We start from the raw sequence: 27,997 nt of genomic DNA, 5'->3' as shown, positions 1-27,997 counted from the left end.
AATCCTGGCTTTCCCTCAGCTTTTATTTTAAAATAAATTTATTTTATTTTTGGCTGTGTTGGGTCTTCGTTGCTGCACGCGGGCTTTCTCTAGTTGCAGCGAGCAGGGGCTACTCTTCGTTGTGGTGCACAGCCTTCTCATCGCGGTGGCTTCTTTTGTTGCGGAGCACGGGCTCTAGGTGCACGGGCTTCAGTAGTTGCAGCACGTGGGCTCAGTAGTTGTGGCACGGGCTCTAGAGTGTACACTCAGTAGTTGTGGCACACGGGCTTAGTTGCTCCACAGCATGTGGGACCTCCCCGGACCAGGGCTCAAACCTGTATCCCCTGTATTGGCAGGCGGATTCTTAACCACTGCGCCACCAGGGAAGTCCCAGCTCTTTTGTTTTGAACCACCTGAGATGTGTCAGATACTGGACAGAGTGGGCAGCTGCCTTCAAAAGGACAAGCATTTAAGCAATGCCATTTGTGGGAACAGGTACAGGGAGGTAACAGGCTTGGACATGGGAAGAGGAAGGATTTTCTAGGAAGAGAAGTGAGTCAGAGATGACCTTGGGAATAAGTCTACAGGGAGGATAAGCTTGTCAACAGCAAAACACAGTAAGTAAAATGCATTTCACTTTATCATAAAGCAGTGCTCCCAACTTTTCCACAACATGGCACACCCTGAGGGCGCAGAATTATCCCCCAAGCACACTTGGGACCCTAATGAAAAAGCTCTAGTGTAGAAAACCAGGGCAGCATCTTCAGAGCAGGAAGAGCCTGGTTCAGTCCCTGCACTGCCTCCTACCAACAGCATGACTTTGGGTGGGCTATTTAACTTCTCCTCCCCTTAAGTCTTCCTCTCTGTCAAATGGGGATAACATGTGAAAAATACAGGATCTAGCACATGTAAAGGGAGCCTGGCATAGTAGGCTCTCAACAGATGCCACTCTCGACACAATTACTCAGTTGAGCTATTCTGGCACATTGGAGCCGTGAGGGGATAGGCTGGGAGGCAGGTGCAGCAAGGGTAGTGAACACAGAAACCAAAGGCTTATCCGCCTTGGACCTGGAGAGCAGAATGAGACCGCTGCTATCAGGTCACAAGTTGGGAAAACTAGGGACAAAGACAGTGATTACGAGCCGCCTCCATTCTGAAATGGGATCCCTCTGCATCTCTGGGCTGCCATGTACTGGAAGAGATCTTTGTCAGTGAAAGCCAGGTAACAAACGCCACTCCCCACCCCAAGTTCCTCATATCTCCGACAGCCAACGGGGCAGAGTGTATTTATGGGCAGGCTGGGTACAAGAGGCTGGCTACGAGTCCAGAACAGGGTCAGGAGGATCCGGCTGCCCACTGGCTGGCACGACAGGGTCCTCCTCGTGTTGCTGTCTGACGTACTGATCCAGCAGGGCAGTCAGCCGGAGGGGCTGGTGCTGAAGCAGGGAGTGGGTCTGGGCAGTGAGGAGGGTAAGTCCTCCTACCAGCTCCCCCTGCACCAGGGCCAGGCTGGGGAGCTTGGAGTAGTTGATGAAGCCCTGCCTGCTGAGGATGGTGTCATCGATGCAGCCACCTGGAAGAACACAGGATCAGCGAGGCTCCCACAAATGCTTTTCTTCTCCAAAAACAATGGTCCAACCCTAGGAATTTGCTCTCCATTGCCCTTTTCTACCTCCCAGCCTTCCCCCAAATCTGGTTCCCATTTGTGCCCCGCCCCACTCCCACTGTTTCAGATCAATCCTCTCCCTTCCTTCCTAATTCTTCCCTAGAAAACCCGTACATAATACATCTACCTGGTCCAACCCCCACTAAGTCACTGTTTCCTAAACTTCATTGAAGAACCATGGAGTGTGTGTTTGGGGCGGGGGCGGCGGGGGGCGGAGAGTCTGTATTATAAACACGGATTCCTGCCCCCCAGCACAGACCTGTGAAATCAGTATTCTCTGAAAGAAGCACCTCCAGGGATTCTCGGCATCAGGGGAGCCTAGGAAACATCGCTCACTGTCCCTCAGCACCCCTCACTTGGGCTATTTGTTTTAAGTATTTTTGTCTTTGTGGGTTTCAATACCCACTACCTCCTTACTAGACTCAAGGTGTCTGAACTTCCCCTCCGCGGAGTGACACACACAAGCAGCCCTCATCAAATGGTGCTACTGACGCAGGCTCCATCGTGAGAGGGTGTCCCCTCCAAGCATGTCCACAGTTTTACCCACACAAGCCTTGAAGACGGCACCAGGCTGCTCTAGCACCCACTCCCCTTCACCCTCACCCGCAACTGGCAGGGGAGCTTGCTCACCCAACAGCGGCAGGAAAGGCACACTCTTCAAGATTCGCACCATCTCCTTGACCTTGGGCTCTTCACTGACCAGCAGCAGGTTGTGCCCCACAAAAAGGGGCAGCAAATTTGGGTACTTGGAATCTTCCAGGAAGGACTTTAGGATCTGGAACAGCAAGGAAGAAGGGCTTACTGGGGTCGAGTAGGAGAAAGAGTCACCCACCTTGGTCACAGGCCACACCAGGCTGAGGGCTCAAGCCGAGGGTCTCCTCAAACCCTAATCACAGCTTAGGCCCCAGACTAGAGGGCTGCCGTGTCAGGGAGGAGTCGGGAGTGCCATATCTTGGGAGAGATGCTGGGGTCTAAGATGGGGGTGGGGGAGGAGAACACAGCAACCCACGCCAGGGGGCCGTTCTCTACCTGGTTGGGGAAGACCTTCATCAGGATCTTGTGCTTCCGTAGCCGGTGCCGCATGAGAAGCTTGTCTTCCGCGCTCAGAGCCACATTCTGGCAGACAGCTATCATTCGGTTGTCTCGGAAAACTGCTGCTATCTCCCGACGGAGGAGCTGGACGAGGCCTGTCTCCTGCAGTCAGAAAGGGAGGACCAAGGGGATGTAAAATGCCCCGTCTCCTTACACCCCTTACTCCCTCAGGCACAGGCGCTGGAGCTTCCAGTGATGCCCTAACGAAGATCAGGGTACAGGCAGGAGAGTTGGGCCCCTGACTCTCAGAGACATGTTCTATCTCCCACTCCATCCTTTCATTTCCATTTGATAACCCCAGGCTTTACAGCAGTTTTTATTTTTTAAATTTTTTAAAATTTTATTATTGGGGGCTTCCCTGGTGGCGCAGTGGTTGAGAGTCCGCCTGCCGATGCAGGGGACACGGGTTCATGCCCCAGTCTGGGAAGATCCCACGTACCACGGAACGGCTAGGCCCGTGAGCCATGGCTGCTGAGCCTGTGCTGAGCCTGCGCGTCCGGAGCCTGTGCTCCGCAACAGGAGAGGCCACAACAGTGAGAGGCCTGCGTACCACAAAAAAAAAAAAAAAAAAATTATTATTGGGACTTCCCTGGTGATCCAGTGGGTAAGACTCTGTGCTCCCAATGCAGGGGGCCTGGGTTTGATCCCTGGTCAGGGAACCAGATCCTGCATGCATGCTGCAACTAAGAGGTCCACATGCTGCAACTAAAGAAGCCCACAGGCTGCAAGGAAGATCCCATGTGCCGCAGCAAAGACAAGGTGCAGCCTAAATAAGTAAATAAATATATATTTTAAAGTTTTTGTTATTATTCTTTTTGGCTGCATTGTGTGGCTTGTGGGATCTTAGTTTCCCAACCAGGGATTGAACCCGAGCCTTCGGCAGTGAAAGCGCAGAGTCTTAACCACTGGACTGCCAGGAAATTCCCTAGAGCAGTGTTTTTAAAACCTGAGAACGCTCAGTTCCCTTGAACTGGACAGCAGTCTGACCCAGCAAACATTATTTTGATAATAATACTGTCAAAATCATTTAATTATCCCTGATACTGTACTCATACTGAATTATTTTACCAATTATAAATATAAGATTACTCTTTTGCAATATTAATTCAAAATTGAGGTATTTTCACAGAACAAGACTTCATTTTCTCAAGACAGTGTTTCTCAAAGTTGAGAACTTGTGGAGCTGAGTACCACCATGAAGTTATCAATTTTCCACTGGTCTTTCTGTCCTTTTCCAAGGACAAAAAACCTCGTATTGTTCCTCTAAGAAAACATAGAAGCTTCAAGACGGGAGCGATGCTCTCTCCTACCTCCGCCTGTGTGGATAGCTTTCACACACACATTTTTGGAGACAAGAATGAAGGAAATCCAGGAGCCCTGTCCAAACCACAGAGCCCAAAAGGCCGACGCAGAATCAAGTGCAGATTTCATTTGAAAGTATCTGGACTACAGGGTCAAAGTAGGGAAGTAATGATGTGGATGACCATTGTCCTGGAGTGCTACTTCATTATGGCCACAGAGACAAGATCACTTTAATCCACCATCCCACCACCAGGTGACATGCCCGGCTGCTTCTTACCTCCTGGGGGGGCCTGGGAGGGGGCGGCAGGCATCTGGGGTTGACAGCAGGTTTGGGGGGGATATACTTAGTCACAGCCGTCAGCTTCTGCCGTTCAAAGTGCATCACACGACGGTGACGGGTAACAGCCTTGGAGCCATAGCGGACAAGCTGGCAGGTGGGCAGCTGGCCTGGGAGAAGAAACGGCCATATGGTGAGAAGCAGCCTCTTAGTCTGCACCAGATGGACAAAACCCACCCCCTAGGCACAGACAACCAGAGTTCACAGAGCTAGCCTCAGCACTGAGTGGGACAAGGAACTCTGCTAGAAAGCTTGAATCCCCAAACCTTCTCTTCTCTTTAATTGGTGACCTTAGCTCAGATGCTTGATCCTTGGAGGTGCCCATTTCTCCAGCTCTTTATGCACAGAGATAAGGAAAAAAGAACAAAGGAGAAAGTATTTTGAATACATTTTAAAAAGGAGGAGAGAGCTGGGCAAATGTTTTCTTAAATGATCAAACAAAAATTTTAATTTTGAGAGCCATACGGCCTACCGCTACTACTCAACTCTGCCACTGTATGATGGAAGTAGCCATAGACAATACGTAAACAAACAAATGTAGCTGTGTTCCAGTACAACTATGTAGGAAAGATGGTGACCAGCCCTGCCATAGTTTGCCAACCCCTGCTGTAAGCCAGTGGTTCTCAAAGTGTGCACCACCACCACCCCTCCCCAACCCAACATCACCATCACCCAGGAACTTGTTAGAAAATCAAGTTCTCGGGCCCCATCCTAGATCTACTGAGTCAGTAGCTCTGGAGCGGAGCCCAGAAGACAGTGTTAACAAGCCCTCCAGGTGATGCTGATGCTGGCTAAAGTTTGAGAACCACTGCTCTAAGCATTGCTCCTTCCCCCAAGATTTGAAGCAAGAGGGAGAAGTTATATTCTCCTCACAGCTCCCCCAAACAAGTCTCCCTCCTCTCTACGCTTCTTGTTTACAGGCATTGCTGGAGATCACCCCTCAGAAGACAAGGGAGCCACCCGAAAGCCCTAAGCCAAGGTAACCGCTTCATGCTCAACAAAAGGACCCAAGCTAGAGCTTCCCACTTTCAGCCCTTCCCAAGGCCGGAATGGGATCTCAGAGAAAGGTGCAGCCAGAAGGTGGCTCTAACAGTCAGAGAGCATGGAGATTTGCTTAAGTAAGAGGTTTTCTTGCCAGTGGCCACAAAACCTAACTGTTAAGTTAGATCAGATGGAACAAGATTTTTCAAAAGTTTTTGCAGTTTTATTGAGATATAATTGACACACATGGAACCAGATTTTAATCTCTCTTCTGCCACTTACTAGCTGTGACCTTGACCAGTCAGTCACTCAACTGGTCTAAACTTGAGTTTCTTCATCTGTAAAGAGGGGAAGATAATGCCTTCTTCAAAGGACGCTTTAAGGTTTAAATGAAATAATACATGTAAAGTACTTATCACTGTGCCTGACCTATATTACGTACTCAATATCATTCATTAAACAAATATCTATAGCATGCCTATTAATGTCAGGCATCATGCCACATGCTGGCTATGCTGAATGAACATGGGTTTTGCCATTATGGAGTTTTAAGTCTAATAGAGAAAACAACAAATAAACAAACGCTAAATTACAGATTGTGATAAGGCGAAGGGGTCAATAAACAGGGTGAGAGATACAGATTTAACAGGGGAAACCTTTGCGGAGGGTGGCGAGGGAAGGCCTGTCATGACATTTAGGCTGAGACCTTAAGGAATCTCTGGAGGCAGGAAGAGCTGGGTGGTGGGCTAGAGAAACCCCAAACAAGGCAGGGGGGCTGGGGCGTCGAGAATAAATACTGTGGTTGTCGCGGACGTTTTTGCTGTGTTGTCGTTATTACTAGAGTCTGGACTCACAGGAAATTAGATGGGGGAAGGAGGCCGGCGATCTAGCTGAGGTCAGGGGTCATCAGGAGGTGTCTGGGATCAGAGATTTCGGGAGGGGATTAGTAGTAGAGGAGGGAGACGAGTAGAGAGCATCGGCCGGAACGCGCCGAGAAGACGTGGGCCGCTCCTTACCCGCCTGGGGCAGGAGACCCCCTCGCAGCATCCCAGCCACGGCCGCAGCCATCGCCACCGGAAGAACGGCCGGGAGCCTAGCGAGACGGAAGGGGCTAAGGATTGTGGGTAGTCCCGGGGCCGGAAGAGGAGGGCGGAGCCGCCGGCTGGAGCAGCAACGCGAATGCGCCGAGCCCCTCCCGGATGACCTATCTGGCGTCCAGTCTCCTAGCAACGACGCTAGACTCCAACCGTTCTTTCCATCCGCACGCGCCACCATCTACCTACAAGGCCCCTGTAGGCGGCCAGTAAAGCCCCTATACACCCATCAAACTCCAGACCCTCCACTTCGATTTACTTTCGTCTTCTATGCCACCCCAACAATTTGCTCTGAATCAACCCCTTTCCTTTGACCCCCAATTCTCTGAGCTTCTCTCTCCTCATACCATCCTGGGTTCCTCCATTCCCAGGGGCTTTCCAAGCTGCTCTGCTCCTCTTCGTTCCAATCCCTCCCCAAGCCAGCAGCTTTTAGATCATGCCTGGAGGTGAGTGGGGAGGTGGGATGTTGGGTAGAACAATTGACTAACAGTAGAGTCAGGCCTCCAAGAATAAGGAAATGTAACAATTGGACTCTTCTTTTCACAGCTAAGACTGCCCAGAGTCCAGAGGAAGGCGGTGTGTGCATTACTGAAGCCCTTATCACTAAGCGGAACTTGGCCTTCCCTGAGGATGAGGACCTGTCAGAGAAGATGTGAGTGCATGGGAGATGAAAGGGGTGCTGGAAGATTGAAACACACAGGATGACCTGTCCCTTGAGCTCTACTGATTTGTCAACTTATCTTTCTTTGTCCCTCTCTTTACTTAACTCCACACATTCAGTCAGTGGCAATGTCCAACTTACTCTCCCTCCTTAAAAATCATTCTATTTCTTTTTCACCATGCCCACTCAATTGCTTTAAGTAAGGGTCTTAAATAAGTCATCAACTCTCAACAAACTCCTAATTAGTCTCTCTACCCCGAGTCCAGGCACCCTATACTGTTGCCAAAGTGATCCTTTTAAATGACAAATCTGATAGAACCTTCCTTGACTCCCTGGTACCTCCAGAATAAAATCCAAACACCTTAGCCTGAGTTGATCTCTGCTGCCTTTTCAGCCTTATTTCTTGCCACTCTCCATAAATGTGTGATTTCTCTAAGACCCCGTGTTCTCAAATCTTAGCACCTTACTACTCAGAGTGGTGCTGGGACGAATGGGCAGCATCTGCATCACCTAGGAGCTTGTTAGAAATGAAGAATCTCAGGCCCACCTACTGAATCAGAATCTGAACTCTAACAAGAACCCCTAAGGGATTCATGGGCACATTAAAGTTCAAGAAAGTCTGGATTCGCACATACTATACCTTCTGCTTGAAATGCCTTCTCCTCATCCCCCCTCACCTACCTGGCTAACTCCTACTCATATGTCACCTCCTCCAGGAAGCATTCCCTGAACACCCCAGTCTGAATTCAGTGTATAATCCATGGACTCCCTTAGTCTCTTGCACATGCCTCTGCCATCCACTTGTCATAGATGTTTGGCCAGCTTCCCTAGTAGTGATGGGCAGGGACTCTCTCATTTGTCTCTGATGGGCACTTAGTAAATGTTTTGGGATTAATGGATGGGTGGGTGGAACAAGTGATCTTCCCTCCGTGGACCACTCAGAAGGGAGGTGAGGAAGGATCTTCCTGCAGAGATTGTCTCCTCTCTGTCCCAGCCCCTGCCTCCCCTACCCAAGCTGTCTGGAGGAAGTCTTCCCCTGCCTCTGCAGGAACCATAAGCTGCCATCACCCAGTTTCCCAGTCCAAGGACCCTTACTCACCTCTACTCTTATCCCTCCCAGTGCTACTGACAGATACCCAGGTCTCCAAGTGAACCCAAATTCCCTGATCTAGACCCCGCCTCACGAGTCAAGCAGGTGTCCCTGACATCTGATCAGTCACTGAATCATCCACCCCCTCCTTGAAACACCCTCCCCTCCATCTTCCTCCTAAGAGACCACAGAAGTGGCACTGTTAGCCAACCTTGCTGACCGTTTGCCCAGGTTCCACACGCTTGCTGATCTGCAGACTGTCCGCCTGGACCGGGAGGGAATTACCACTATCAGGAACCTAGAGGGCCTCCAGAATCTTCACAGCCTCTACCTGCAAGGGGTAACTTCCTGCCTCCTGCCCTTACTTCTCCCTGTGGAGAGGACTCCATCCCCTGTGGGCCATGTCTGTCTAATCTGAAAGGAGCTAACCAGGTCATCTTGCCCATTTACTGGTGTTCAGGCAGGCAGACCTTCACAGAAACTGTGTCCAGATGAATCAGGAATTACCTTGAATTGAAAGACCAATCCACCCAAAAGAGATGCTGACCATGCTCTTGAGTCACTGTTTTTTTGTCAGACACTTCTCTTGTTCTAGAAGTCCTTCTTGGTGTATGCCTTAAATCTCTCATGTTATATAGCTCAAGTCCATTTCCTGTTTTGAAGAAAAGGAAGAAGGAACCACGAGATTCCTCCGCATCCTTCAGAACCTTGAAGGCTTTTTGGTGGTGGTGGTAGTGGGGGTGGGGGGGTGGTTGATCTCCAGCCTCCCTCAGGTTGAATATACCCAGATCCCTTAACCTTTCCCCACAGAAACTTGACAGACCAAAGTAGTATAGGTACACTGTCCCCTCCGTGTGTGTAATCCACCACCAAAGCCTTTTCCCTTTCCCTGTTTCCCCTTGGTTTCCTTCTCTGATGTCCAGGTCACTCTTTGGTTGTGGGGTGATCAGGGTACTTAAATCAAGTTTAGCCCAGCCCCAAGTTTATGCCCTCAACCATCCACCTGGAGAAAGCAAATCATCCCAAGGTAGTGACAACCGGCTCAAGAAGTGGGGTGATCATTCCCAAAGTGCCAGATCTCCAGGCACAAGAGTAGACATGGTCTTGGGGCTTTGTCCCTTTAAAAGGCCCCCCATTCAGCTGACCTCAGCTTGGTTTCCCCAACTCGGTTTCTTCCTGCAGAATAAGATTGAGCGAATTGAGAACCTGGCCTGCGTCCCCTCCTTACGGTACGTGGTGCTAGGGCTCAGGCAGGGTGGGGGGAGGGAAGAAGAGGGAGGATGAAGGGGAGGAACCTGGTAATACCCCCAAAGAACTGGCTCAGATCAACCCAAGCCCAGCTGCTGGTCAGCCGAGGACCCTGCAAGCCTAGCTCTGCTTCCCTCACCCCAGAAGGCCATGTGTCCCCACTCATCATCCGGCTGCCTAGCCAGGGGGCCCCAGACGCCTGGTGCCCCCGTCCCCTGCTTCAGCTGTTCTGTGATTCAGCTGTCTCTCCCCCTCCCTTCCCCTACAGCTTCCTGTCTCTGGCAGGAAACCGAATCAGGCAGGTGGAAAACCTCTGCGACCTCCCACACCTCCAGTTTCTGGACCTTTCTGAGAACCTGATAGAAATACTGAAGCTGGGTAGGAACGCCCTTGCCTGGCTCATGGAATAAGTCCCGGTGGTGCCCTCCCTCCTCTCTGCTCCCCCTCCCTGTGCTTGCATTATCGGCACATCCTCCGGCGGTCCGGGGGGCTGTGCAAAGAGGCAATGGCTTTAGATAGGAAGGTGGGTGTGAGAACCTCATTATTCCTCTCTTTGCTGTGTGCAGATGAATTCCCCGAGAGCCTTCTCATCCTCAACCTGACTGGAAACAGCTGCACCAACCAGGATGGCTACAGGTGAGGAGGAAGTGAAGGTGGGAAGAGAGGGGTGATGGCCTGCAGACCTGGGGGCCCCATCCGTGGCACCTTCTCCACCCTCACTCCAGCTCAGGTTGGCCCCCTTTGGCCTTCCCACCCCCCATAACTCCACTTGGGGCTTGCCCTCAGCTGGTTGGCCTGACCACAGGCCTATCTTGCAGCTCGAGAACACCTCCCCTCCTGGTGTGGTTGCTGTGGCTTGTGTCTGTGCAACCTCCCAGGCTCTACGCCCAGGCGTGCCCTCCTGGGTGGTAGCCTCTGTTCCTTCTGCCCTGCAGGAAGCTGGTGACAGAAGCCCTGCCACTGCTCCTGGACCTAGACAGGCAGCCTGTGGCAGAGCGCTGGACCTCGGACGAGGAGGATAAAGCCTCAAGCGATGAGGACGAGGAGTTCCCAGAGCTGAGAGGCCCGTTCTGCTCCGAGCGAGGTGACTCTGCTTTCCAAGGCTTGCAGCCTCCCCAGAGCACACCCCTGCCTGCCCTGTGGGATCTGGGAGAAGCTAAGACAGCGGTGGTGTCTGGGGAGGTGGTCCCAGGGCCAGACGAGTCTGGGCATGCAGGTGACTCGTCCTCCCCACCCCATCTTAGGCTCCTCCCCATTAGGGACGGTAGGGGAGAGTTTGTTCCTGCTAAGCCCGGGGCTCCAGCTACCACCCACCACCCACTGTCCTGGCCCCTCACAGGCTTCCTCAAGGAGCTGGAGCAGAAGGTGAGCAGGCGCCGGGGGCACAGGCAGCACACAGCCCTGCTGGAGCACCTGCTGAGGATGGAGATGCGGCCCGCCCTCACTGACCTCCCACTGCTGCCAGGGGCGCCCATGGCCGGGGACAGCAGCCCTTCTGTCACTCCCAGGCAAAGGAAGGAGACAGCCCCGGAGCCCGTCTCCTTGCCACAAGCCTCCTCTGCCACCAAGAAACCATGCCTTCTGGCTTCCAGGAGCCAGCAAAGCACTGTTCAGGCAGGAAAGGGGGCCAGAGCGGCCACAGCCACCAAGGCCTCGCCGGCTGGGGCCCCGAGCACGACCAAGACTGTGACCAAAAGAATCAAGAAGTGAAGCGCAGCCCATCGCTACCAGCAAAGCCCCAGGAACACGGAGGAACGAGGAGTGGAGTGGGTCTCCCCCTCGCCTCAGAGCCCTCACCTGTGGCAGGAGCCTGTCCCCAATAAAGTACCTCCAGGCCCTGCATGTGTCTTCCTTGTCACTTGGGGGAATCTCAGGGGAAGCTGTCAGTCAAAGCACCCAGAAACAGTGGCAGGAATACAGAGCCTGATTCTAAAGAATAGGATCTTGCAGGAACTACCCAAGGGACTGGCACCCCGTCTCAGGCCATCTCGCCGTGCACACATCTCACCGGCCCCGCTAGGGAGTGCCCTTCCGAGGTTCAAGTCAAGGACCAAAAAGCTGTGGTTCTAATCCTCTCCACGTAGCAGCCACCTGCTGTGCCAGGCATGCATGCTCCCCCGTGTACACACACCCACATGCCTGGAGGCCACCTCCTCTCCCCACAGGGCCCCCCAAGACCTTCACCAAGTCAGAAGAATGCACCGCCCAGCAAGGCACCCAGAGGCCCTGCAGCCACCTCAGGGCTGCCCTTTGCCCTCTCTTGGCTCTCCCACGCCCACTGGCCCTGGACACTGAATGAGGAAATAGAACACATTTATTAAGGCAAAGGCTGACCCGGCCACTCAGAACAAGGCGGAGGCAGTGAAGGGGTTGCTCTGTCCCTCTACCCCAGGGGACCTGTGCCCACTGCAGCCCGCTGCACCCCAGGCCAAGCTGGGAGGAGCCGGGCTCAGGCATATGCCCGGCTCTCCTTCTCCACAAAGGCCTGGAAGAGGCGGCCCAGCTCCTGGGGGGGTGGGGCCCACTCCCTGGCCAGCAGGCCCCGCACAGCCTCCAGGCCTTCCTGCTCCAGGTCCCGCTGCTTCTGCCGGAGCTGCTGCCCCCGATCCTGCCCGGGAAAGGTAGCGTTGAGTCCCTGGGACCAGCTTCCCTCCGGAAGGGGGGCGTGGCTGCCGTCTCACAGAAGCAGGAGAAAGGACAGAGCACCCAACATTCTCCTGGACAGCTGGCTTTGAAGGGAGAGACTCCTCTCCCCAGCTCTGCAGTCTTTCCTCCACTCCCAGGTCCCCTCACGTTTCCACAGTCCCAGCTGGGGGTGGGGGATTCCCTGGGGGTTACCTGCTCACTCTCCATCAGCCCCAGGGCCGCCTGGTGTCCGCGGTAGAGGGCGTGCCGGCGATCCACCTGAGTCTGGAATCGAGGCAGACTCCGAACAGGGTCCTGTGCTCCAAAAGTGGGGGACAGCACCTGGGGGACCTGGGCCACTCCCACACCGAAGACGAAAGGTTTGAACACTGACCTGATGGGACAGGGTTGGAAGGATCGAGGGCTACCGCACCCTTCCGTCTCCCCTGCCTGGCCCGTCCTCCCCAGCCATCCCCACACTCTCACCGGGACGGGTCTGGTGTGGCAGTGAGGAAGTGGACGCAGGGCTGTGTGGGGTCCTGGGGCAGCACGGACACCATGCTGGCCGTGGTGCGGAAGCCTCCAGAGTCCATACAGATGCCACTCTCCTTGCTCCTGAGGATGCCCATCATCACCTCTGCCGTGATGCCCCCTGCCAGGGCAGAAGGGGGCCCTCCGGCCTCAGAATAAGCCCCCTGAAGCTGTGGGAGGGGAGGGAGGCCAGCCCCCATCCCATCCACTCACTGACCTTGCCGTTGCTGCAGCAGCTCCCGCCCGGCCCGGAAGCGGGCCTTGGCGGCCTCCATGCGCACAGGCTGCTGGGTCAGGGAGAAGATCTGGGCAAAGTCAAAGGCACCCTGCCCACCCCACCAGCCCTGGGCCCGGGCGTGGGACCGGAGCTCAGGGTGTTCTGCTGAGATGTCCGTGCCGATGCTCAGCTGGTTGGAGATGTTGCGGGCCCCCTCTGCGGAGGAGATGGGGAGTCGCTCGTTTATCGTTAAGCCCCTGTCCTGTGCCAGGCTTTCAGCTAGGTGCTGAGAACACAGTGGTGAAGGGAACAGACAACCCTCGTGGAGGGGGAGACAGACAAACCGATCACAGAAAAAACTGTGAGCTTGCAGCTGTGGTGAGCATCAAGAAGAGGAACCTGCTTGCGTTTAAGGGAGAAACCTGGCCACCAGGAAGTGCAGGAAGGCTCCCCAGAGGAAGAGGCAGGGTGGAGCACAAGAGGACTCAACCAAGTGAGGGGGGAGGATAAGTTCCTGAGTGGACTCATTTCCCATCTCCCTGGATGCCCCCACCACCCGAGACATTTGCTCCTGGATCGGGCCTTCCCTGCCCCCAGCACTGTTCCCACCCCAAAAGGGGAACACCTCTGGGAGGCAGGCCCGAGCACCAGGCCCCTCACCCTGGATCCTCTGCGCAGCCCACAGCCTCCCCGCTGTCTCCAGCACCCATGCCTCAGTCCGGTCGGCCAGCAGGAAGGTGTTGTGGTAGCAGAACGGCATGGGGTCCTCCCGGCAGCTGCCCCCCTGCCCGTAGCGCTCCAGCAAGCCTGTGATCACGTGCAAGGCCTCCTGGGCCGAGCTGCCCCGTTCTAAAGCCAGCCTGGCACAAAGAGAGTCCAGGGGACAGAGGGCGATGGGGTATCAGTGGCTGGTGGCAGAGCTTCAGTGGACAGAAGAGGCCCAGAGAGGTTTGGTGACAGGCCCAAGTCACAGAGAAAATTGGCCAACACTGGTTGTATTAAGCACATATAGGCCGGTGGTTTTCAAGCTGTGCTCTAAGGGGTTCATGAAAAGGACTGAAACATATTCTTGGAGAAAGAAGTGCCCTGAGCCCTCCAACCTCTTCAATCAGAGCTGCTCCATGTTTAGTGGTTTTACAAATCAAAATTCTCCCTGAGATTTCATTTGAAAAAAACTTTATTTCTATTGAAAAAAATTTTAAACCACTGTCCTATTTCTGGGCCAGCAGAAGCCCAGAGATGGCCACACTTGGGAGCTCCTTACCAGACTGTGGAGATGGGGCCAAGAGAGGGGCGGGGCAGGGGCAGCCTCCCTGGAGATGGTGACAAAGTGGGCAGAAAGGGGGAGGCGTTTGTGGACCAGACTTGGGGGCAGGGCAGGGAGGATGGCCTGGGTCAGTACTCAGCCCCAGATTTCTGGCGTATGGAGGGGATGAGGGAGGCAGGGTCCACACCTGAGTAAATCCATGCCCAGCAGGGCTTCCCCTGTCCCAACTGGCTCCTTGGTCCACACCGCCTCGTTGCCAATGCAGACACCATGCTCATTGGCGCCCATCTCAGCCCCCCACAGCCAAGAAGGGCGGCTCAGGATCGCAGCATGGGTCTTTGACACCTGTTCCACCTCAATGTAGGTGCACTGGAGATAAGGGAGGAGAAATGGAGAGTCCACTCAGAAAGGAGGAGGTACCTATAAAGTGGTGGCACTTATGCCCATCACCTTACACAGCCCTTCGCGGAAGGTCTTATTATTCCCATTTTACAGATGAGGGAACTGAGGTGGACAGAGGCTAAATAATAGGTTAGGTTCCGGTCGGTAGACTCAAAGCTCATGCTCATTTCACCACATCTGGCAGCTTCCCAGGTGGGGGGAGCAGAGGAGGAAGGTCTTAGAAGAATGCCTAGTTCTGCCACAACTCCCAGCACCCTATAAGGCCTAACCCACCTGGAGCCGGCTCCCAGGGACGTGAGTGCCTGCCGGTACAAACACCACCTCCTGCACCTCTTCCCGGGGCCGGTCAGAGTTCTTGGCAAAGATCACAGCTGGGATGGCCGAGGCCGGGGGCACCGAAACAAAGCAGTCGCAGGAACATGGGGTGTCAGGGCTCCACGATGACATCTGGGGAGAGGTGGAGATGAGTGTGTCCCTCTCGTGCCACCTCTCCATTATCCTGAGCGGGGCGCAGTCCTAGGGAGCCCCTCTCCCAACACGTGCAGACACTCAGGGAAGACACTGCCGTCGGGTTTTGGACGCTCAGCACCGCACGCACACTCGATGCCCGGCGTGCGCGACGGAGACGCCCACTCTCTCCCCAGGCTCCAGGGTTGGGAGTCAGCAGACGGGCGCAGACCGCATGCTCCGAGGGCCTTGCTCTACCAGAAATCCTGACCCTTCAGGGCAATCCCGGGAGCGTCTCCCTCGCTGCCCCACCCCTCTCTCCAAGAGTCGCACGCCACTCTTCTGTCTGCCAGTTTCTCGCTTCCCCAATACTGTATGCCCCTCACCCTCTCTGCCTCCAAGATCCGCAGCCTTGTCCCGATCGCCACTGCCTCCGCTTCGGGTAAGGTCGGTCTCAAGGGGCGGAGGCTCCTAGATGACCTGGAAGGCTTTGGGCCTGGGGGCGGAGTCGGAATCGAGCACCTGCAGTTCCTTGGTTTTCCACCAGGGCGCGCGCCAGCACCACTTCTTGGAGCGAGGCGGCCTTCGGAGTCCTGCTGGCTGCCTGCCCTACCCCGGGCGCAGCTTTCAGGCCAGATAAAGGCTGCGACGAATCCGCTAGCTCCTCCAATGGGGTCACTGTCGGGAGAGGGAGCTGGGGGGTGGTGGAAAGGAGCCCACGTGAAAGGGGAGGAAAGAAAAACTTGGCTGATTTGTTAGAGAACGGGGAATGCTAGGGCATCCGGAGATGACGGAAGAACCTCAATGGACATATACACTACCAAATGTAAAATAGCTAGTGGGAAGCAGCCGCATAGCACAGGGAGATCAGCTCAGTGCTTCGTGTCCACCTAAAGGGGTGGGATGGGGAGGGTGGGAGGGAGACGCAAAGGAGATATGGGGATATATGTATACATATAGCTGATTCACTTTGTTATACACCAGCAACTAGCACATAGGCACAAAATCCATCCGACCTCCAAAAGGCCAATTCTGCCCACAGTGTTCACACTCACTGGAGGTTAGCTTTGAAAGGACATTTGGAAATTTCTCGTCCAAAGATTTGGAACTGAAACAGCAAAGGAGAAATCCTGGCCAAGGGGGCACATATCCATGTGGAGGTAGGCTCCGAGCCCAAATGTTCTGCTTCCCAGGTCATTTTCCTCTATAAACCATCTCCATAACCAGCATTTAAGCTAATGCATCTCACACCCTTTTGCTCTATGGAGCCCTCCAGGAAAGGGGGAAGGGGAGACACTGCAGATTATATACTTCTCCCACATCCACCCTGCCAACCAATCAGGGCTGCTGCTCGGAGCCCTGGCCACAGCATCCCAGCCTGTGGTCACTCCTGGGATGCGAATGAAGGCTGAGGTCGAGGTTTCCCCAGGAGGCAGGCTGCAGGCAGGTGTGCTGGGTGATGGCCCCGGGGGAAACCTGCCAGATAAGGCTGTTGGGACATCTGAAATCTGAGATATTTTCTGATTGCCTCTAGATAAACAAGAATGATTCCCGAGAGGGTGCTGTCTCCAGGGAGATGGACTTCACTTTCAGAAAGGGGACTGCCACTTGCACAGAAGGTTGACCTAGAAGCTGGGCTGGAGGCAGAGAAAAGCACTACCTGGAACTGTGCAGACTCACTCCTGCTCCTGCTATGATACAGCTCCGCGGGTCTCTTCGGGCAGGTCACTTTACCTGCAAGGGCCTCAGTTCCTCCAGTGGCAAACGAAGGCATGCATTGGACTAGATCAGTGGTTCTCAGCCATGGTTGGGATGAGGAGGGATTAGTTTTCAACGACGCAACTCCCACTGCACAACACAATATAATACTTTGCTTCTCAAAGTGTCCGCGGATTGCCAGCATCAGCGTTATCCGGAAGCTTGTTAAAAATGCAGAATCTCGGCTTCCCTGGTGGTGCAGTGGTTGAGAGTCCTCCTGCCGATGCAGGGGACGCGGGTTCGTGCCCTGGTCCGGGAAGATCCCACATGCCGCGGAGCGGCTGGGCCCGTGAGCCGTGGCCGCTGAGCCTGCGCGTCCGGAGCCTGTGCTCCACAACGGGAGAGGCCACAACGGTGAGAGGCCCGCGTACGCAAAAAAAAAAAAAAGCAGAATCTCGGGCCCCACCTCAAACATACTGAATCGGAATCTGCATGTTAACAAGACCCCCAGGTGTAAAGTTTGAGAAGCGCTGCTCTACTGCACCGCCAAGGGACATAATTTGGTGGGATGTTGGGGAGTGAATTGGAACATCTGGAAAAACTCCATGGGTGACTCTAATATGCCCTCTACCGGGTGGGAGCAACTGGACTCTTTGGCGCCTGAGATTCTTTTCAAACCTGTACTGCTCAGATGCTGAGCAGCCAGACTCACAAGGATTAATGGGAGGTGAAGGCTGCTTCTGGTGTGATGTATGGGGTGGGGGTCGGGAGGTTGCCATTGGACGTCATTCCAGAAGCAAACATCAAGACTGTGTGGTGATAAACCTGAGTCCCCGAGGTGGCTGGCCTGAAAACCGGTTCACATCCTGAACTTCCCCAGCTGCCCGCTGGGGGGCAGGACCGGGCAGAACAGCACAGCCCCAGGCTGCAGTCACCAGGCTGCAGGTTCCTCGGTCACTTTCCCATTCCTGACTTCACTCACCCACCCTAGAGGGATTCTATTCTCACTTCCCAGGAGAGGAGAGGGTGGCTCAGAGACGTTGCCCAGAGGGCCAGCCCAGGTGTTTTGATTTCCCAAACTCCTTCTCAGCCCCTCCAGAACTGTCCTGCCAGGGGTGCCAGAACTGAGGGGTCAGAGGTGGCCTTGGGCTCCATTGCGGGGGGGCGGGGGGTAATGGCGGCAGCCAGGCAGCATTGCCGTCAGAGTGAGCAAGTGAGCGTCAGAGCCCCACCAAAGGCCCCCGATAAGAATGCAGGTCAGCAGGAGGAGCTGCAAGGGGAGGAGGGGCAGTCCCAGCCCTGCCCAGACAGGCCCAGCCGGCCCCACAGCTGCCCTCCTGTCCCTGGGGGCAGCAATGGGGGAGAGCAGGAGAGGACTCGCCAGGCTCCTGGGGTCTAAGTCCTCCAGAACCAGGAAGACAAAAGAGGACCCCCAGGGAGCGGGGTGGGCCTGAGGTCACCGTAACACGCCTGTCCCTCCTCCACCCAGGCAGACAGAAACAAACATTTGGTCCCCTCAACTGGTCTGCTTTCCTCTGTAATCCCTAAATCATTCTGATGCCCCCATTTAAGAAAACTTTTGACCCCAGACTCTCCCAAACAAGTGGTGGAATGGGCCAGCCTGGGTACCAGATTTGGCTCTGAGGAATTGGGTTAGGGTTAGAGTGGGGGGAAATAGGAATCCCACTGGGGTAGATGATAATTTTGGCCAAGATGTAGGATGGAAAGGTGAAAGAACGTAATAACTTACTCTGCCCCCTTGGAGCCAAAAACTGATCCTCTGTCAACTGTCCTAGGTTTGGGGCTCTGGAGCCATGAGGCTTTTACTCATCTGACGTGTGTTAGGCACCAACTGCGCACCAGGCGTTTGAGCAGCCTGGGAAAGTGTGCATTTGTGCATATCCGGGGGTGCCCGATGGGTCCAGTGAGGAACTTCTGTGCACACAGTGATTGCGTAACTGTGGCAGGTCTCTAGCTGGGAGTTGCACTAGGAACCTTTCCCTCATGCTTTTCAGCTGGGTGGGAGCCCATCAGATATCTTGGCTGCCTTTCATCACCTTGTCCCTGATAGGGATCATCCTGGGTGAAGAAATCGCTGTCAGTCACCCCCACCTCTCTCAGAGCCAGAAGGCCTGATTGACAGGCACACACCCGCGGGGGTGGGGTGAGGGGGCCAAGGGGCCGGCCATCTGTGGGAACCGGCATTCTTGGCAGGGGAGGCGAAAGAGGGGGCTTCCATGTGGAAGAGGAAGGAAATATCTAGAACCTTTTCATCTCCACAGGAGAAGACCAGGGAGGGACAGTCAGCCCAGCTATCAACCCCGAGGGAGCGCCACCCTCCTTCTGCATCAACAACCTCCGGGCAGGATCAGACGCTTCAATCAGCTCAGCTCTGCCCCCAAACAAAGGGAGGTGAGGCTGCCCAGGGCTGCAGAATCAAAGAGAAGCGTCCACCCCACCCTGCAGCCAGCCTGGTCCTTGCTGCTGAGAGACCAGGAGTCAAAAAAGGAAACCGGAGCTGGAAGACAAATGAAGCAGTGATGTGGTTGATGACTTTATTATGGCATAAAAAACACAGGCTGTTTCTTCCTCCCCCTCCGCCCCAAAATGGGTTCACAGCACTTAAAGAAAAAAAATCCTACATTTCTCCTCTAGGGGGCTGCCTAGAAGGGGACAGACAGCCAAGCGACCTAGATCTATAAAAGAGGGGAGCAGGAAAAAACCTATCCAAAGCCCTCACCAGCACACCTTAGAGCTCGGGGCCTCCGTGGGGGGAATATCCGTGCTGTCCCCCCCCCCCAGCGCACATTGGGGAGTTCCCCTGAGGATGGTTACTGGGAAAGGCTGTCCTAGTGGCAAAGGGAGAGGTGGCTGGTTTCCTCAACTGGAGGGAAACGGCATCTCACACCCACAGCCCCTCCCTCTCTCCCCCTCATCCACCTCGCCAGGCAACCTGCAGGCACTGCTAACTCTCTTCTGCCCCCAGCCCTCTCAGCAAGGAAAGGGACCTCTGGTCAGATTAGCAGGAGGTAGAGGAAGAGGGAGCATAAAGAAAGGACATTACTTCTTAACCTACCCCAGGCTGTACTTCCTTCAGGGAGAGTCACTCCATCCCTCTTAAGAAGGGCTCTCTTCTACACAAACATATTCCCACCCAGATCCCAGCCCCACTTCCCAAAAGCACCCAATCCTTGGACTGATATCCCCAAGGAAGGAAGAGATGCTGTGGGCCTAGGCTCCAGGACCTCGGCTGGGGTGAACAAGATGGGGTCTCCCTGGCTAGAGACCCCAGGCTCAGTAGAGAAACACACACACACAGAAACACATACATACATAGGTACACACAACATGAACACACATGTCCTAACATTAAATAAAATACCCTTTGCTTATAACTTAAAAAATCAATACACAACTAATCCTTGCACAGGGCTCTGGGTGGAGAAAGAAAGGCAGGGAAACGGGAGGTCCGGGGAATCTTAAGGCCTCTACCTGGAGCCTGGGAAAGCCCACTAGCTCCAGGCTCCTGTGGCCTGTCAGTCCCTGCCCCCATCAGCTTTTTTCCTTTTGCCTGGCTCAGCCTCTTCTGGCTTCCCCCCTCCCCACGTTCCCCACTCCAGGATCACCATCAGGACATATTTCTAGCATCTAAAGAAGGGGACAGGGACAGCTTCCTGGACATCACCTCAGAAGGCAGGCCCCTTCCAGTGACAGGACAACTTCCTCATATGGAAGGGGAGCCCCACAAGAGATGAGATGGGGAGGAGCCTCCTAACACTCTCTACAGGAGGGGCAAGGCTTGTAGGCAGCTCCAAAGGGGAGCTTCGAGCTAAAAAAAGAGTGGGGCTTAGCTTCTCTGCAAGCAGATGGCCAGGCAGGGACAGAGTCCTCCGCTCTGAGCAGGAACCGCTGGAGGTCCCTCTGCTGGGACACCCCCACCTACCCTCACCCAACCGAGGTAACCCTCTTCCTTCCATCACTAAGGGGAGGGCAAATGCCAGGCACCAAGGGTGAGGAACTACATCAATTCTGGAGCAAGGGCTCTTGGCTGTCCTGAAGGCCTGCCTGGGGTGACAGATGAGAGTGGACTACTGAAACTTACTTTTATAAAGACCAAGAGTTAAGGACTGAATCAGAGTTAGAGAGCGAAGGGCTTAGTTCCACTCCCTGACCAAATCCCTTTCTCTCATTTTAGAGGAGACTTCCTTGCTCAACCTCCACATCTAGCTCCCTCCTCCACCCCACAGTTCTGGCTGCAAGCTGTCGCCCATTCTGGCCCTCTTCCCTTCTTCCCTCGTGGCTCCATCAGACTAGGTCTGGAAGGCTTAATAAGGAGGCAGGCACATCAGAGACATTATTTCTGCGGTGACAACCCTCCCAGCCAGAAAGAAACTCCTCCCTTAGGGGGACACCCAGCCTCTGCTACCCCATCTCAGCTCTCCCTCCGGAAACCCCGGGGTAAAACACTCTAAGGGGGATGAAAGGGACCCGGGCCGCAGCGCGGCTCCAGAGGCCCTTTTATGTCCGGGTTCCCAGGCGCTAACGACGTGTCCAGACAGCTACCCCGAGCGCCCGGGGCGGCCCCACTCCTCTCTGCTCCGGGGACGCGCGCCGCATCCTCCAGCCTATCCCCTCGGCCCTCCAGCCGCCGTAGGGGTAGTCCACCCCAACCCCCCAGCCCAGGGGCGTGAGTGAAAGAGCGAGGAAGGGGACAACTGATGGACATGCGCAGCTTCTCCCCGCCCAGTCAAACGCGTCCGTCCTGTCCAGCCCCAGAGCCTAAGAAACCCCTAGCGACCCGGCTCCCTGACCCCCGCACCACTTTCCCTCCCTCTCAATAAATAACCACCTTCTCTTACTCAAGCCACCCCCCCCAAAGGGCATCAGGCCAGAGGGCTCTCTTCTGATGGCCCCAGGGGAGACCGACGGGGAGGCGGGACGGGGAGGCGGGACGAGGAGCTCAGTTGGAGGGAGCCGCACTGCCCTCGGCCTCGCGCTTGCCTTTGCCCCCGGGGGGCTCCGCTCCGCCGGCCTTGCCCTCCCCCGCCGCCGCCCCGGCAGCCTCCTCTTTGGCGCCCTCGTGGGTTTTCATGTGTTTGGCCAGGTGGTCGCTGCGCATGAAGACTCGGCTGCAGACTGCGCAGGGGAACTTCTTGGTGCCGGTGTGGGTCTGGAGGTGGCGCTGCAGCTCGTCGGAGCGCGTGAAGCGCTTGCCGCAGAAGAGCCAGTTGCACACGAAGGGGCGGTCGCCGCTGTGCCAGCGCAGGTGTGCCTTCAGGTGCGATGTCTTGGCGTAGGCTTTCCCACAGCCCGGGATGTGGCAATTGTGCAAATGCTTCTTCTTGCCCCCATCGGGCCCGCACGGAGCCCCCAGTCGCTCCTCCTCCAGGCAGTTGGGGCAGCGGCACACGGTCTGGCCTGAGCTGCGGGGCACTGACCGCCGGGAGCTTTTGGGCCGGGCCGCCCCATCCACACTGGTATCCAGCCCCTGGGATTCTGGGGCGGCTGCTTCCAAAGCCTTCGCCCCGTCGGGAGGCCCGAGGAGGTGCTGCCCTCCGGCGGCTGGGAGGAGATGGTGCGGGTGTGGGTGGGGCGGCTGGGCACAAAGCTGGTGGTCTCCGACGTAGCCCCCCAAGCCAGCCTGAAGCGCCCCGGGGTGGCCAGGTGAGGTCAGCGCGCCCTGAGTGTGTGGGAGGTCCATCCAGCTGGTACCCGGATGAAGGTCCCACCACGAGCCATCCTCGGTGCCTGGGTGTGTCGGCCGGAACCACGATTCGTAATGGTGTGACATGTCCGGCTGCAGGAGCTTGGAAAAGGGTCCCGGGGCCAAGGGACTGTCGCTTTCCAGGTCCTCGCAGGTTACCCGAGAGGAGGCCCCCAGCAGCTCATAGCCCTGTGAGAAGTCCACTTCTGGGCCCAGCGGGAGGCTCTGCAGCTCTCCAGGCTGCAGCGGGGAGGGGTAGTCCCCGACCTCTGGGCTTGTGTGACCCTGGTATGTTTGGAGAGGCTGCAGGTCGAGGCGCGGCGGGGAGGCGGGAGGCGCGTCCGAGTGCTGGCTGCCCAGAGAGCCACAGACGGCGGTTAGCATTGCTGGGATCAGGGGTGGGGTGGGGGACAGGGATGGTCAAGGCCACCTCAGGTGGGACCTAAAGGAGGCAAAGATGAGGTAAAGTGAGGAAAGTCCTAGCCCAGTTCCCTTCCCTGTCAAATGCTTCTTTCCCATCCCCAGGTGAAAAAGAGGAAGGCATGTCTGGGTGGGGACTAAAGATCAGTTAAGAGAACTTGGGAGTGCTAGGAAGGGTTGAGGGTGTGAGGTGCAGAGGATGATGGAAGTCTACCTTCAGCTAGGTGATCCCTCCTATAGGACCCAGCTCATCGTGGAAGTTGGGCTGGTCCCAGGCAAGTAGGTCAGTCAGATACAACTAGAGTACAGTGCTGGAACCATTGTAGCTGCCCAGCCCAGTGGGAGGGGCAGTGGCATTGCCCCATAACCCCTGCCCCCATGCCCGCCCACCCACAGATCTGCTGCCAGCCCAAATGGAGAATCTAGGCCCATCTCAGCTTCCCCAGTTTAACTCAGGACACAGTTGGGGAGAGGGAGGTGGTTTAACCCAAAGCTTAAAGTGACCTGACTTCCCAAAGCCCAAAGCAGGTTCTGAGGTTTTGGAAAAAGAGCTCTCCTTCCACCCCTGAGGCATGCTCAGTGAAGAAGAGCATTTCACTGCTCTATACCACTCACCCCAGCTCCCTGCCTCGCTGGGTTGCCTCAGCACCCCCAAACCCACTCCCATGCCCCTTTCCCTCTGGCAGGGACTTCACCTCCCTGGGGTGCAACTGCAGTGCCAGTTTCCAGAAGACTTCTCCCCACCAGAGGAACTAAGTCCCCCTCCCTGTCCTGACCTACACCAGTGCCCAGCCAGCTTTCTGGCTGCTACCCCAGCCCTCCTCTAATCTAGGGGAGACCAGATGTGAAGCTCGGAGGGGTCAGCCAGAGAAGAGCTTACCAGCACGCTCAGGAAGATAAAATTGCCACCTCCTTAAGGGATTCAGGGACAGAGTGGGGGAAGCAACAGGAAAAGCCAGAATCACACAAAAATTAAGAGGAAGAATTACCCAAAGAGATTTTTTTTTTTTTTTTGTGGTACGTGGGCCTCTCACTGTTGTGGCCTCTCCCATTGCGGGGCACAGGCTCCGGACGCACAGGCTCAGTGGCCATGGCTCACGGGCCCAGCCGCTCCACGGCATGTGGGATCTTCCCAGACCAGGGCACGAACCCGTGTCCCCTGCATTGGCAGGTGGATTCTCAACCACTGGGCCACCAGGGAAGCCCCCAAAGAGATTATATAGGGGGTGCATTCTAGGCCTGATCATTTTTAGGAGCTCTCCAGATGATTCTAACATGCAGCCAAGTGTTGAGAACTACTGCTCCAGGCCAGTTCTCTTATTTGAGAGAAGAGAAAACTGAGGCCATATTTGGAGAAGTCACTTGAAAAAAAATTTATTCAGTCAGTCAGTAAATATGTATTGTATATACCTCTGTGAACCAGAGGTATATACAGTATATTCCTAGTCTGTTTCTTTCCCTAAACCACTGGGAACCTAAAGAACCCCCCACCCCTCTCTGGACCACATACCTGTCGCTTGAAGTTTCCCCTCGTCTCACCACCTCTCCCTAAGGTCTGGGGCTGCCGTGATGCCTGGAGTATGTGGGTTTGGGTGCCTGAGCCTTCTCTGATGATGGGGGAGGAGACGCAGTGGTTTAGGGCAGGGACTTTTCCTTCCTAAATCAGGATTCGGATGACCCTACCACCTTCTGCTTCTGGGACCAGGGAGGTCGCCCTGGTGGTGCGGGAGAGGGAGGGAGAGGGGGATTGGGGCGCCTACTCAGGCTCCTGCTGCCTCACCACAAGAAAGGAACAGGGTGAAGCGGTAGGAATGGAGCCTCAGGCCCAGGCGGGGCAGCCCAGCAGGGGCTGGGCGGGAGCAGTGAGGCCTGGGACCCTAATAGCTTTTGGCGCCTGGGAACGGCCCCAGGGGTTAGGGTTGGGGGGGAGGCTAACGATCCAGGCTCCAGAGTGGCCTCTCCCGCCACAGGGCCAGGGAGCCCAATCCTGGGATGCACTAGCCTGCTATCGAGATCTCGGGAAGGGAGACAGCCGGGCGCGTACCCCTGCTTGCCGCTCCCCAAGGCGGGAAGGCTGGTAGAGACACCCTCCTTCCCCCTTCCGCCGGCTGCCTCTCCCATCACCGGTGCTCAGGTGGTCAGGACTTCCGTACTCCCGGTCCTCAAGGTTCCAATCCTCCAGTTGTCCCAGTCGCTCCAGTTTCCCCAGTCTCCAGCCTCGCCCGTCCGCCCCGTTTTCACTCCGCCGGGGCTCTAAGCCCCTCGGATTCTTTAAGACCACCTCCCCCGAGGCCAGAGGAGGCTGTGGCGCGTTCCGGGCGCGTCTTTCCGAGACGATCCCCGATGCGCGCACCCCTCGCCGCCCTGACCCGGGCTCCTACCTCGAGGCTGCGCTCGGGCGCCTGGCACTGCAGGCTGGCGCCCTCCCGACAGGCGCTCCTGGGCCTCGCGCGCCGGCGGGCTCTCCAGCGGCGAGGGGCAGGAGCCGAGGGCGAGAGGGGGCCGCAACAAGACCCGGCGGCTGGCGGCGGAGGAGGGGCGGAGAGAGGCGGCGGGAGGGCGGAGGGCGGGCGGGAGCCGGCGAGCGAGCGAGGACAGCTCCGCCCGTGACTCACCGCGCTCTCTGCCTTCATCCTCGGCCCTGCGCTCCTTTTTCCCCGAATTCGCGGCCCCGCCCACCTCACCTGTGGCCGCCTTTAACCCTTGCGGGCTCTGCCGGACCAGAGGCCGAGCCGGGCCGGGCCAGCGGGGAGGGGCAGGCGGAGGGAATCGCTCTCTAGGTGGCACCCTGCCCCCTCCCTCGCTCCTCCCTGGCCCCTGCACTGCTGGGGCGAGGGGCCTGGGCGGAGTGTTTCCCAGGTTCTGGGGCCCACCCCATCGAGTGGAAAACTGCCCTCGAGCTGTCTCGGTTTGGCGGGCACCCAGGACTCTGACCCTGCGGGAATGGAGGAGGGGGCGGGTCAACCTAGGGCGCAGTTTGCCTCCACGGCCCTCCACCACCCGCCCCAGTCGGGCAGCGCTGCCCGAGAACTGAGAGGAAAGAAGGAAACAGGATTGAGCGCCAAAGATGTGTCCGGTCTACCCCCAGACCTGGGCCGTGAGAAGCTGGTCTTGGCCGCTGCCCTCCTTCACCATTCCTCCCGCCGCTCCTTTCCACCACCAGCACCTTCCCCGGTCCTTTCTCCCTCTCTTGCTGCCCGGCTCTCTTCCTCCGGCCACTCACTTCTTTTTGAGTAACCTCCTCCTTTCCTCTTCCCATCCGTCTGGCCCGTCTCTACCTGCCCCTCAGCCCTCACTCTCCATCTACCCTTGGGCAGCAACCCCAGCGCCTCCCGGGTTCGCCTCTCCAACACACCCGAGCCCCCTTCGGTCCCAGAGGTGCTCAGCCTGCGCCCAGCCACCCTCGCCCCCGCGCGCCCCCGGCTCTGAAAGATGGAGCAGGCGCCGGGAAAGCCCTGGGAAAGGACACTTCTGCAAAGATTTGCGCGACCCCTTGCCACCATTCCTTCCCGATTCTCATCTGAATGTCTAAACCCAAGGTTCATAACTTTGGGGAACGGTCTTGGATTCCTTTGAGAAAAACAAATGCACATACACAGTGCAACCCTCTGCAACACAGTGCAGAATTTCAGGGCGTTTGCGACGCCCACCTAAAAACTTCTCTCAAGGTCAGAGTTGGTTGAGATATCCAACGCGGTGGGTAGGGGTGTTCCCCTCTCCTCCCCCGCCAGGAATGGCCTGTGCGACCGGGTACGAAACTCCCTTCCCGGAGGGTGCCTCCCCAAACCGGCCACTTGGACCTCCTGAAGTGACTCTTTTGTTGCAGGGGGCACTCTGATCAACTTCCTAATTTTTTTCGTTGCCTCGGTTGGCTTTCCCTACGGACTCTGCCATCTGCTTTTTAAATTTCGTTTTTGTCTTTACAGTCTATTTCATACAGCCGGAGCAGAATTTAGGCTGATTCATTTTCGCGGGTACAGCCCTGATTCCACCACCGTTGGTTTACCTGTCCTGAATACGAAGTGCGACTATTAAATGGCTAAACTGATCCACAAGCCACTTGAAAATCGATCTTTTTGTGTGTGGTTCCCCCCACCAAACACACACATTCTCATATCCAGAATCAGGGTCTGATTCATCTGTGCAAATCCCTCTTTTGTAGGACTCAGTTTTCTCATCTGGACAACCTCAGTACAAGTTGGGAGGGTTTCCTGGTGCTAAAAGGAATTGATGTTCTTAAAACACTTAGCCTGTGGTGCCCCTGGTAAGCTCACAATAAAGGGAAGATCTCGTTGGTAGGGTGAAATGAGGTTAGAGCAGCCGCCCTGCGGAGTAGAGGACAGGCACTTGGGAAGACGCAAGGTGCCTCCCAGATGTCAGCGATTGTGCTTTCAGATCAGTCAGATTTCATTCCCGACTCTTGCGCCCCAGAGATGTAGATTCTCAAGAAGCGCTGAGTCTCTGTGACCACGGCTAAATCGACAGCCCTCTCTGTCCATATGGTTTTATCTCCGTGCACTCAGCCTGCAAATCTTGACTTAGTTGGGTTTGCACCTCAGTTCACAGCCATGTCCGGAACAGAGTTACGGGCTCACATTGCAGAGCCTGCTACTCGAATTCCTGGGTTAAGTCTGATTCGACCCCTAGGCATTCTCTTCCTCCTCCTCCTCCCTGCAGCCCGCTGGCCTCTGGCTGTTCCCCAAAGCTGCAGCTCTTAAGGTGCTAACACCCGAGTAAGGATCTGACTCTCAATGGGAAACCTGAGCCCCCTCTCCCATTTATTTATAGGTACCAGATTGTCTTGTCTTCCTAGCTCCTTCCATCTTTTCCTGCAAAGAAGAGGGAAAGGGATCCAGGCCCTGGACAGCAGACATCCCACCTCACTTTCACCCCAGGCCCCCTTTCACCCCACCTGGTCCTGATGCGCAGCCACCCGGGTTTTCCCAGAAGCAAAGACCCTCCATCTGCCTGGTGCTCATCAGCATGAAATTCAACCGCAATTCAGTTGTCTGAGAAAACTTAGCTGTTCTGACTTCCTGCACCGCCTGGGTTTCTGCCTCTGACTCAGGGCACTTTCTTTTCATCCAGATACCCCTCTGCTTTTGTTCCTTTGATTCCAGCCCCTTCAATTTCCCACTTTCTAGATGTTTCCTTACTTAATGGTGCTCATGATCTGTTGACGTGACTGCCAAGATCACCACTGCCCACTGCCATGTTCTTATTTCACCTCAAAGTT

The 27,997-nt window shown here is 55.8% G+C and overlaps 4 protein-coding genes across 8 annotated transcripts; 1 reads left to right on the top strand and 3 right to left on the bottom strand.

The window, feature by feature from the left end:
- Positions 1-20: 20 nt before the first annotated feature.
- On the bottom strand, positions 21-6,640 carry MRPL10 (mitochondrial ribosomal protein L10). 2 transcript variants are annotated; one of them, XM_059047107.2, is made up of 5 exons: positions 6,374-6,640; positions 4,317-4,486; positions 2,675-2,839; positions 2,276-2,420; positions 21-1,552 (listed from the first exon to the last, which is right to left on the bottom strand). In XM_059047107.2, exons 1-5 carry the CDS (start codon positions 6,630-6,632, stop codon positions 1,296-1,298), a joined length of 996 nt encoding a protein of 331 aa, XP_058903090.1. In that variant the 5' UTR covers positions 6,633-6,640; the 3' UTR covers positions 21-1,295. The 2 variants fall into 2 exon arrangements, with proteins under 2 accessions (XP_058903090.1, XP_066876702.1); XM_067020601.1 differs by having other exon boundaries at positions 6,212-6,460.
- LRRC46 (leucine rich repeat containing 46) lies at positions 6,513-11,291 on the top strand. Its single transcript, XM_067020602.1, has 8 exons — positions 6,513-6,897; positions 6,998-7,103; positions 8,434-8,542; positions 9,385-9,431; positions 9,719-9,828; positions 10,017-10,086; positions 10,386-10,534; positions 10,790-11,291. Exons 1-8 carry the CDS (start codon positions 6,888-6,890, stop codon positions 11,158-11,160), a joined length of 972 nt encoding a protein of 323 aa, XP_066876703.1. The 5' UTR covers positions 6,513-6,887; the 3' UTR covers positions 11,161-11,291.
- A 455-nt stretch (positions 11,292-11,746) lies between these two features.
- On the bottom strand, positions 11,747-15,415 carry SCRN2 (secernin 2). 4 transcript variants are annotated; one of them, XM_067020598.1, is made up of 8 exons: positions 15,326-15,415; positions 14,766-14,939; positions 14,278-14,459; positions 13,484-13,683; positions 12,824-13,039; positions 12,562-12,727; positions 12,289-12,469; positions 11,747-12,058 (listed from the first exon to the last, which is right to left on the bottom strand). In XM_067020598.1, exons 2-8 carry the CDS (start codon positions 14,937-14,939, stop codon positions 11,900-11,902), a joined length of 1,278 nt encoding a protein of 425 aa, XP_066876699.1. In that variant the 5' UTR covers positions 15,326-15,415; the 3' UTR covers positions 11,747-11,899. The 4 variants fall into 4 exon arrangements, with proteins under 4 accessions (XP_066876699.1, XP_066876701.1, XP_058903073.1 ...); XM_067020600.1 differs by having other exon boundaries at positions 12,289-12,426; XM_059047090.2 differs by lacking the exon at positions 15,326-15,415 and having other exon boundaries at positions 14,766-15,089.
- A 3,796-nt stretch (positions 15,416-19,211) lies between these two features.
- On the bottom strand, positions 19,212-22,725 carry SP6 (Sp6 transcription factor). Its single transcript, XM_059047102.2, has one exon. The coding sequence runs from the start codon at positions 22,723-22,725 to the stop codon at positions 21,598-21,600; it is 1,128 nt and encodes a 375-aa protein (XP_058903085.1). The 3' UTR covers positions 19,212-21,597.
- Between the last annotated feature and the right edge of the window lie 5,272 nt (positions 22,726-27,997).

Source organism: Kogia breviceps, chromosome 19 (genome assembly GCF_026419965.1).
Source record: "Kogia breviceps isolate mKogBre1 chromosome 19, mKogBre1 haplotype 1, whole genome shotgun sequence".
In the NCBI taxonomy this organism is placed as follows: domain Eukaryota; kingdom Metazoa; phylum Chordata; class Mammalia; order Artiodactyla; family Physeteridae; genus Kogia; species Kogia breviceps.
Note: the sequence above shows the minus strand (reverse complement) of the source record. Positions and strands in the feature narration are given on the sequence as shown.

What these genes read in the sequence shown, in the direction of transcription:
- MRPL10 (XM_059047107.2), bottom strand. Translation starts at nt 6,632, where the DNA reads ATGGTGGCGCGTGCGGATGGAAAGAACGGTTGGAGTCTAGCGTCGTTG. An exon ending in GGGTCTCCTGCCCCAGGCGG is followed by an intron (nt 4,487 to 6,373) that starts GTAAGGAGCGGC and finishes TTCTTCTCCCAG; the next exon opens with GCCAGCTGCCCACCTGCCAG. An exon ending in GCCTTTCCTGCCGCTGTTGG is followed by an intron (nt 1,553 to 2,275) that starts GTGAGCAAGCTC and finishes GTGTTCTTCCAG; the next exon opens with GTGGCTGCATCGATGACACC.
- SCRN2 (XM_059047090.2), bottom strand. Translation starts at nt 14,987, where the DNA reads ATGGAGAGGTGGCACGAGAGGGACACACTCATCTCCACCTCTCCCCAG. An exon ending in TCCCTGGGAGCCGGCTCCAG is followed by an intron (nt 14,460 to 14,765) that starts GTGGGTTAGGCC and finishes CCTTATCTCCAG; the next exon opens with TGCACCTACATTGAGGTGGA. An exon ending in GGCTGATGGAGAGTGAGCAG is followed by an intron (nt 12,059 to 12,288) that starts GTAACCCCCAGG and finishes TTTCCCGGGCAG; the next exon opens with GATCGGGGGCAGCAGCTCCG.
- LRRC46 (XM_067020602.1), top strand. An exon ending in GCCTGCGTCCCCTCCTTACG is followed by an intron (nt 9,432 to 9,718) that starts GTACGTGGTGCT and finishes CTTCCCCTACAG; the next exon opens with CTTCCTGTCTCTGGCAGGAA. An exon ending in CCCGTTCTGCTCCGAGCGAG is followed by an intron (nt 10,535 to 10,789) that starts GTGACTCTGCTT and finishes GGCCCCTCACAG; the next exon opens with GCTTCCTCAAGGAGCTGGAG.
- SP6 (XM_059047102.2), bottom strand. Translation starts at nt 22,725, where the DNA reads ATGCTAACCGCCGTCTGTGGCTCTCTGGGCAGCCAGCACTCGGACGCG.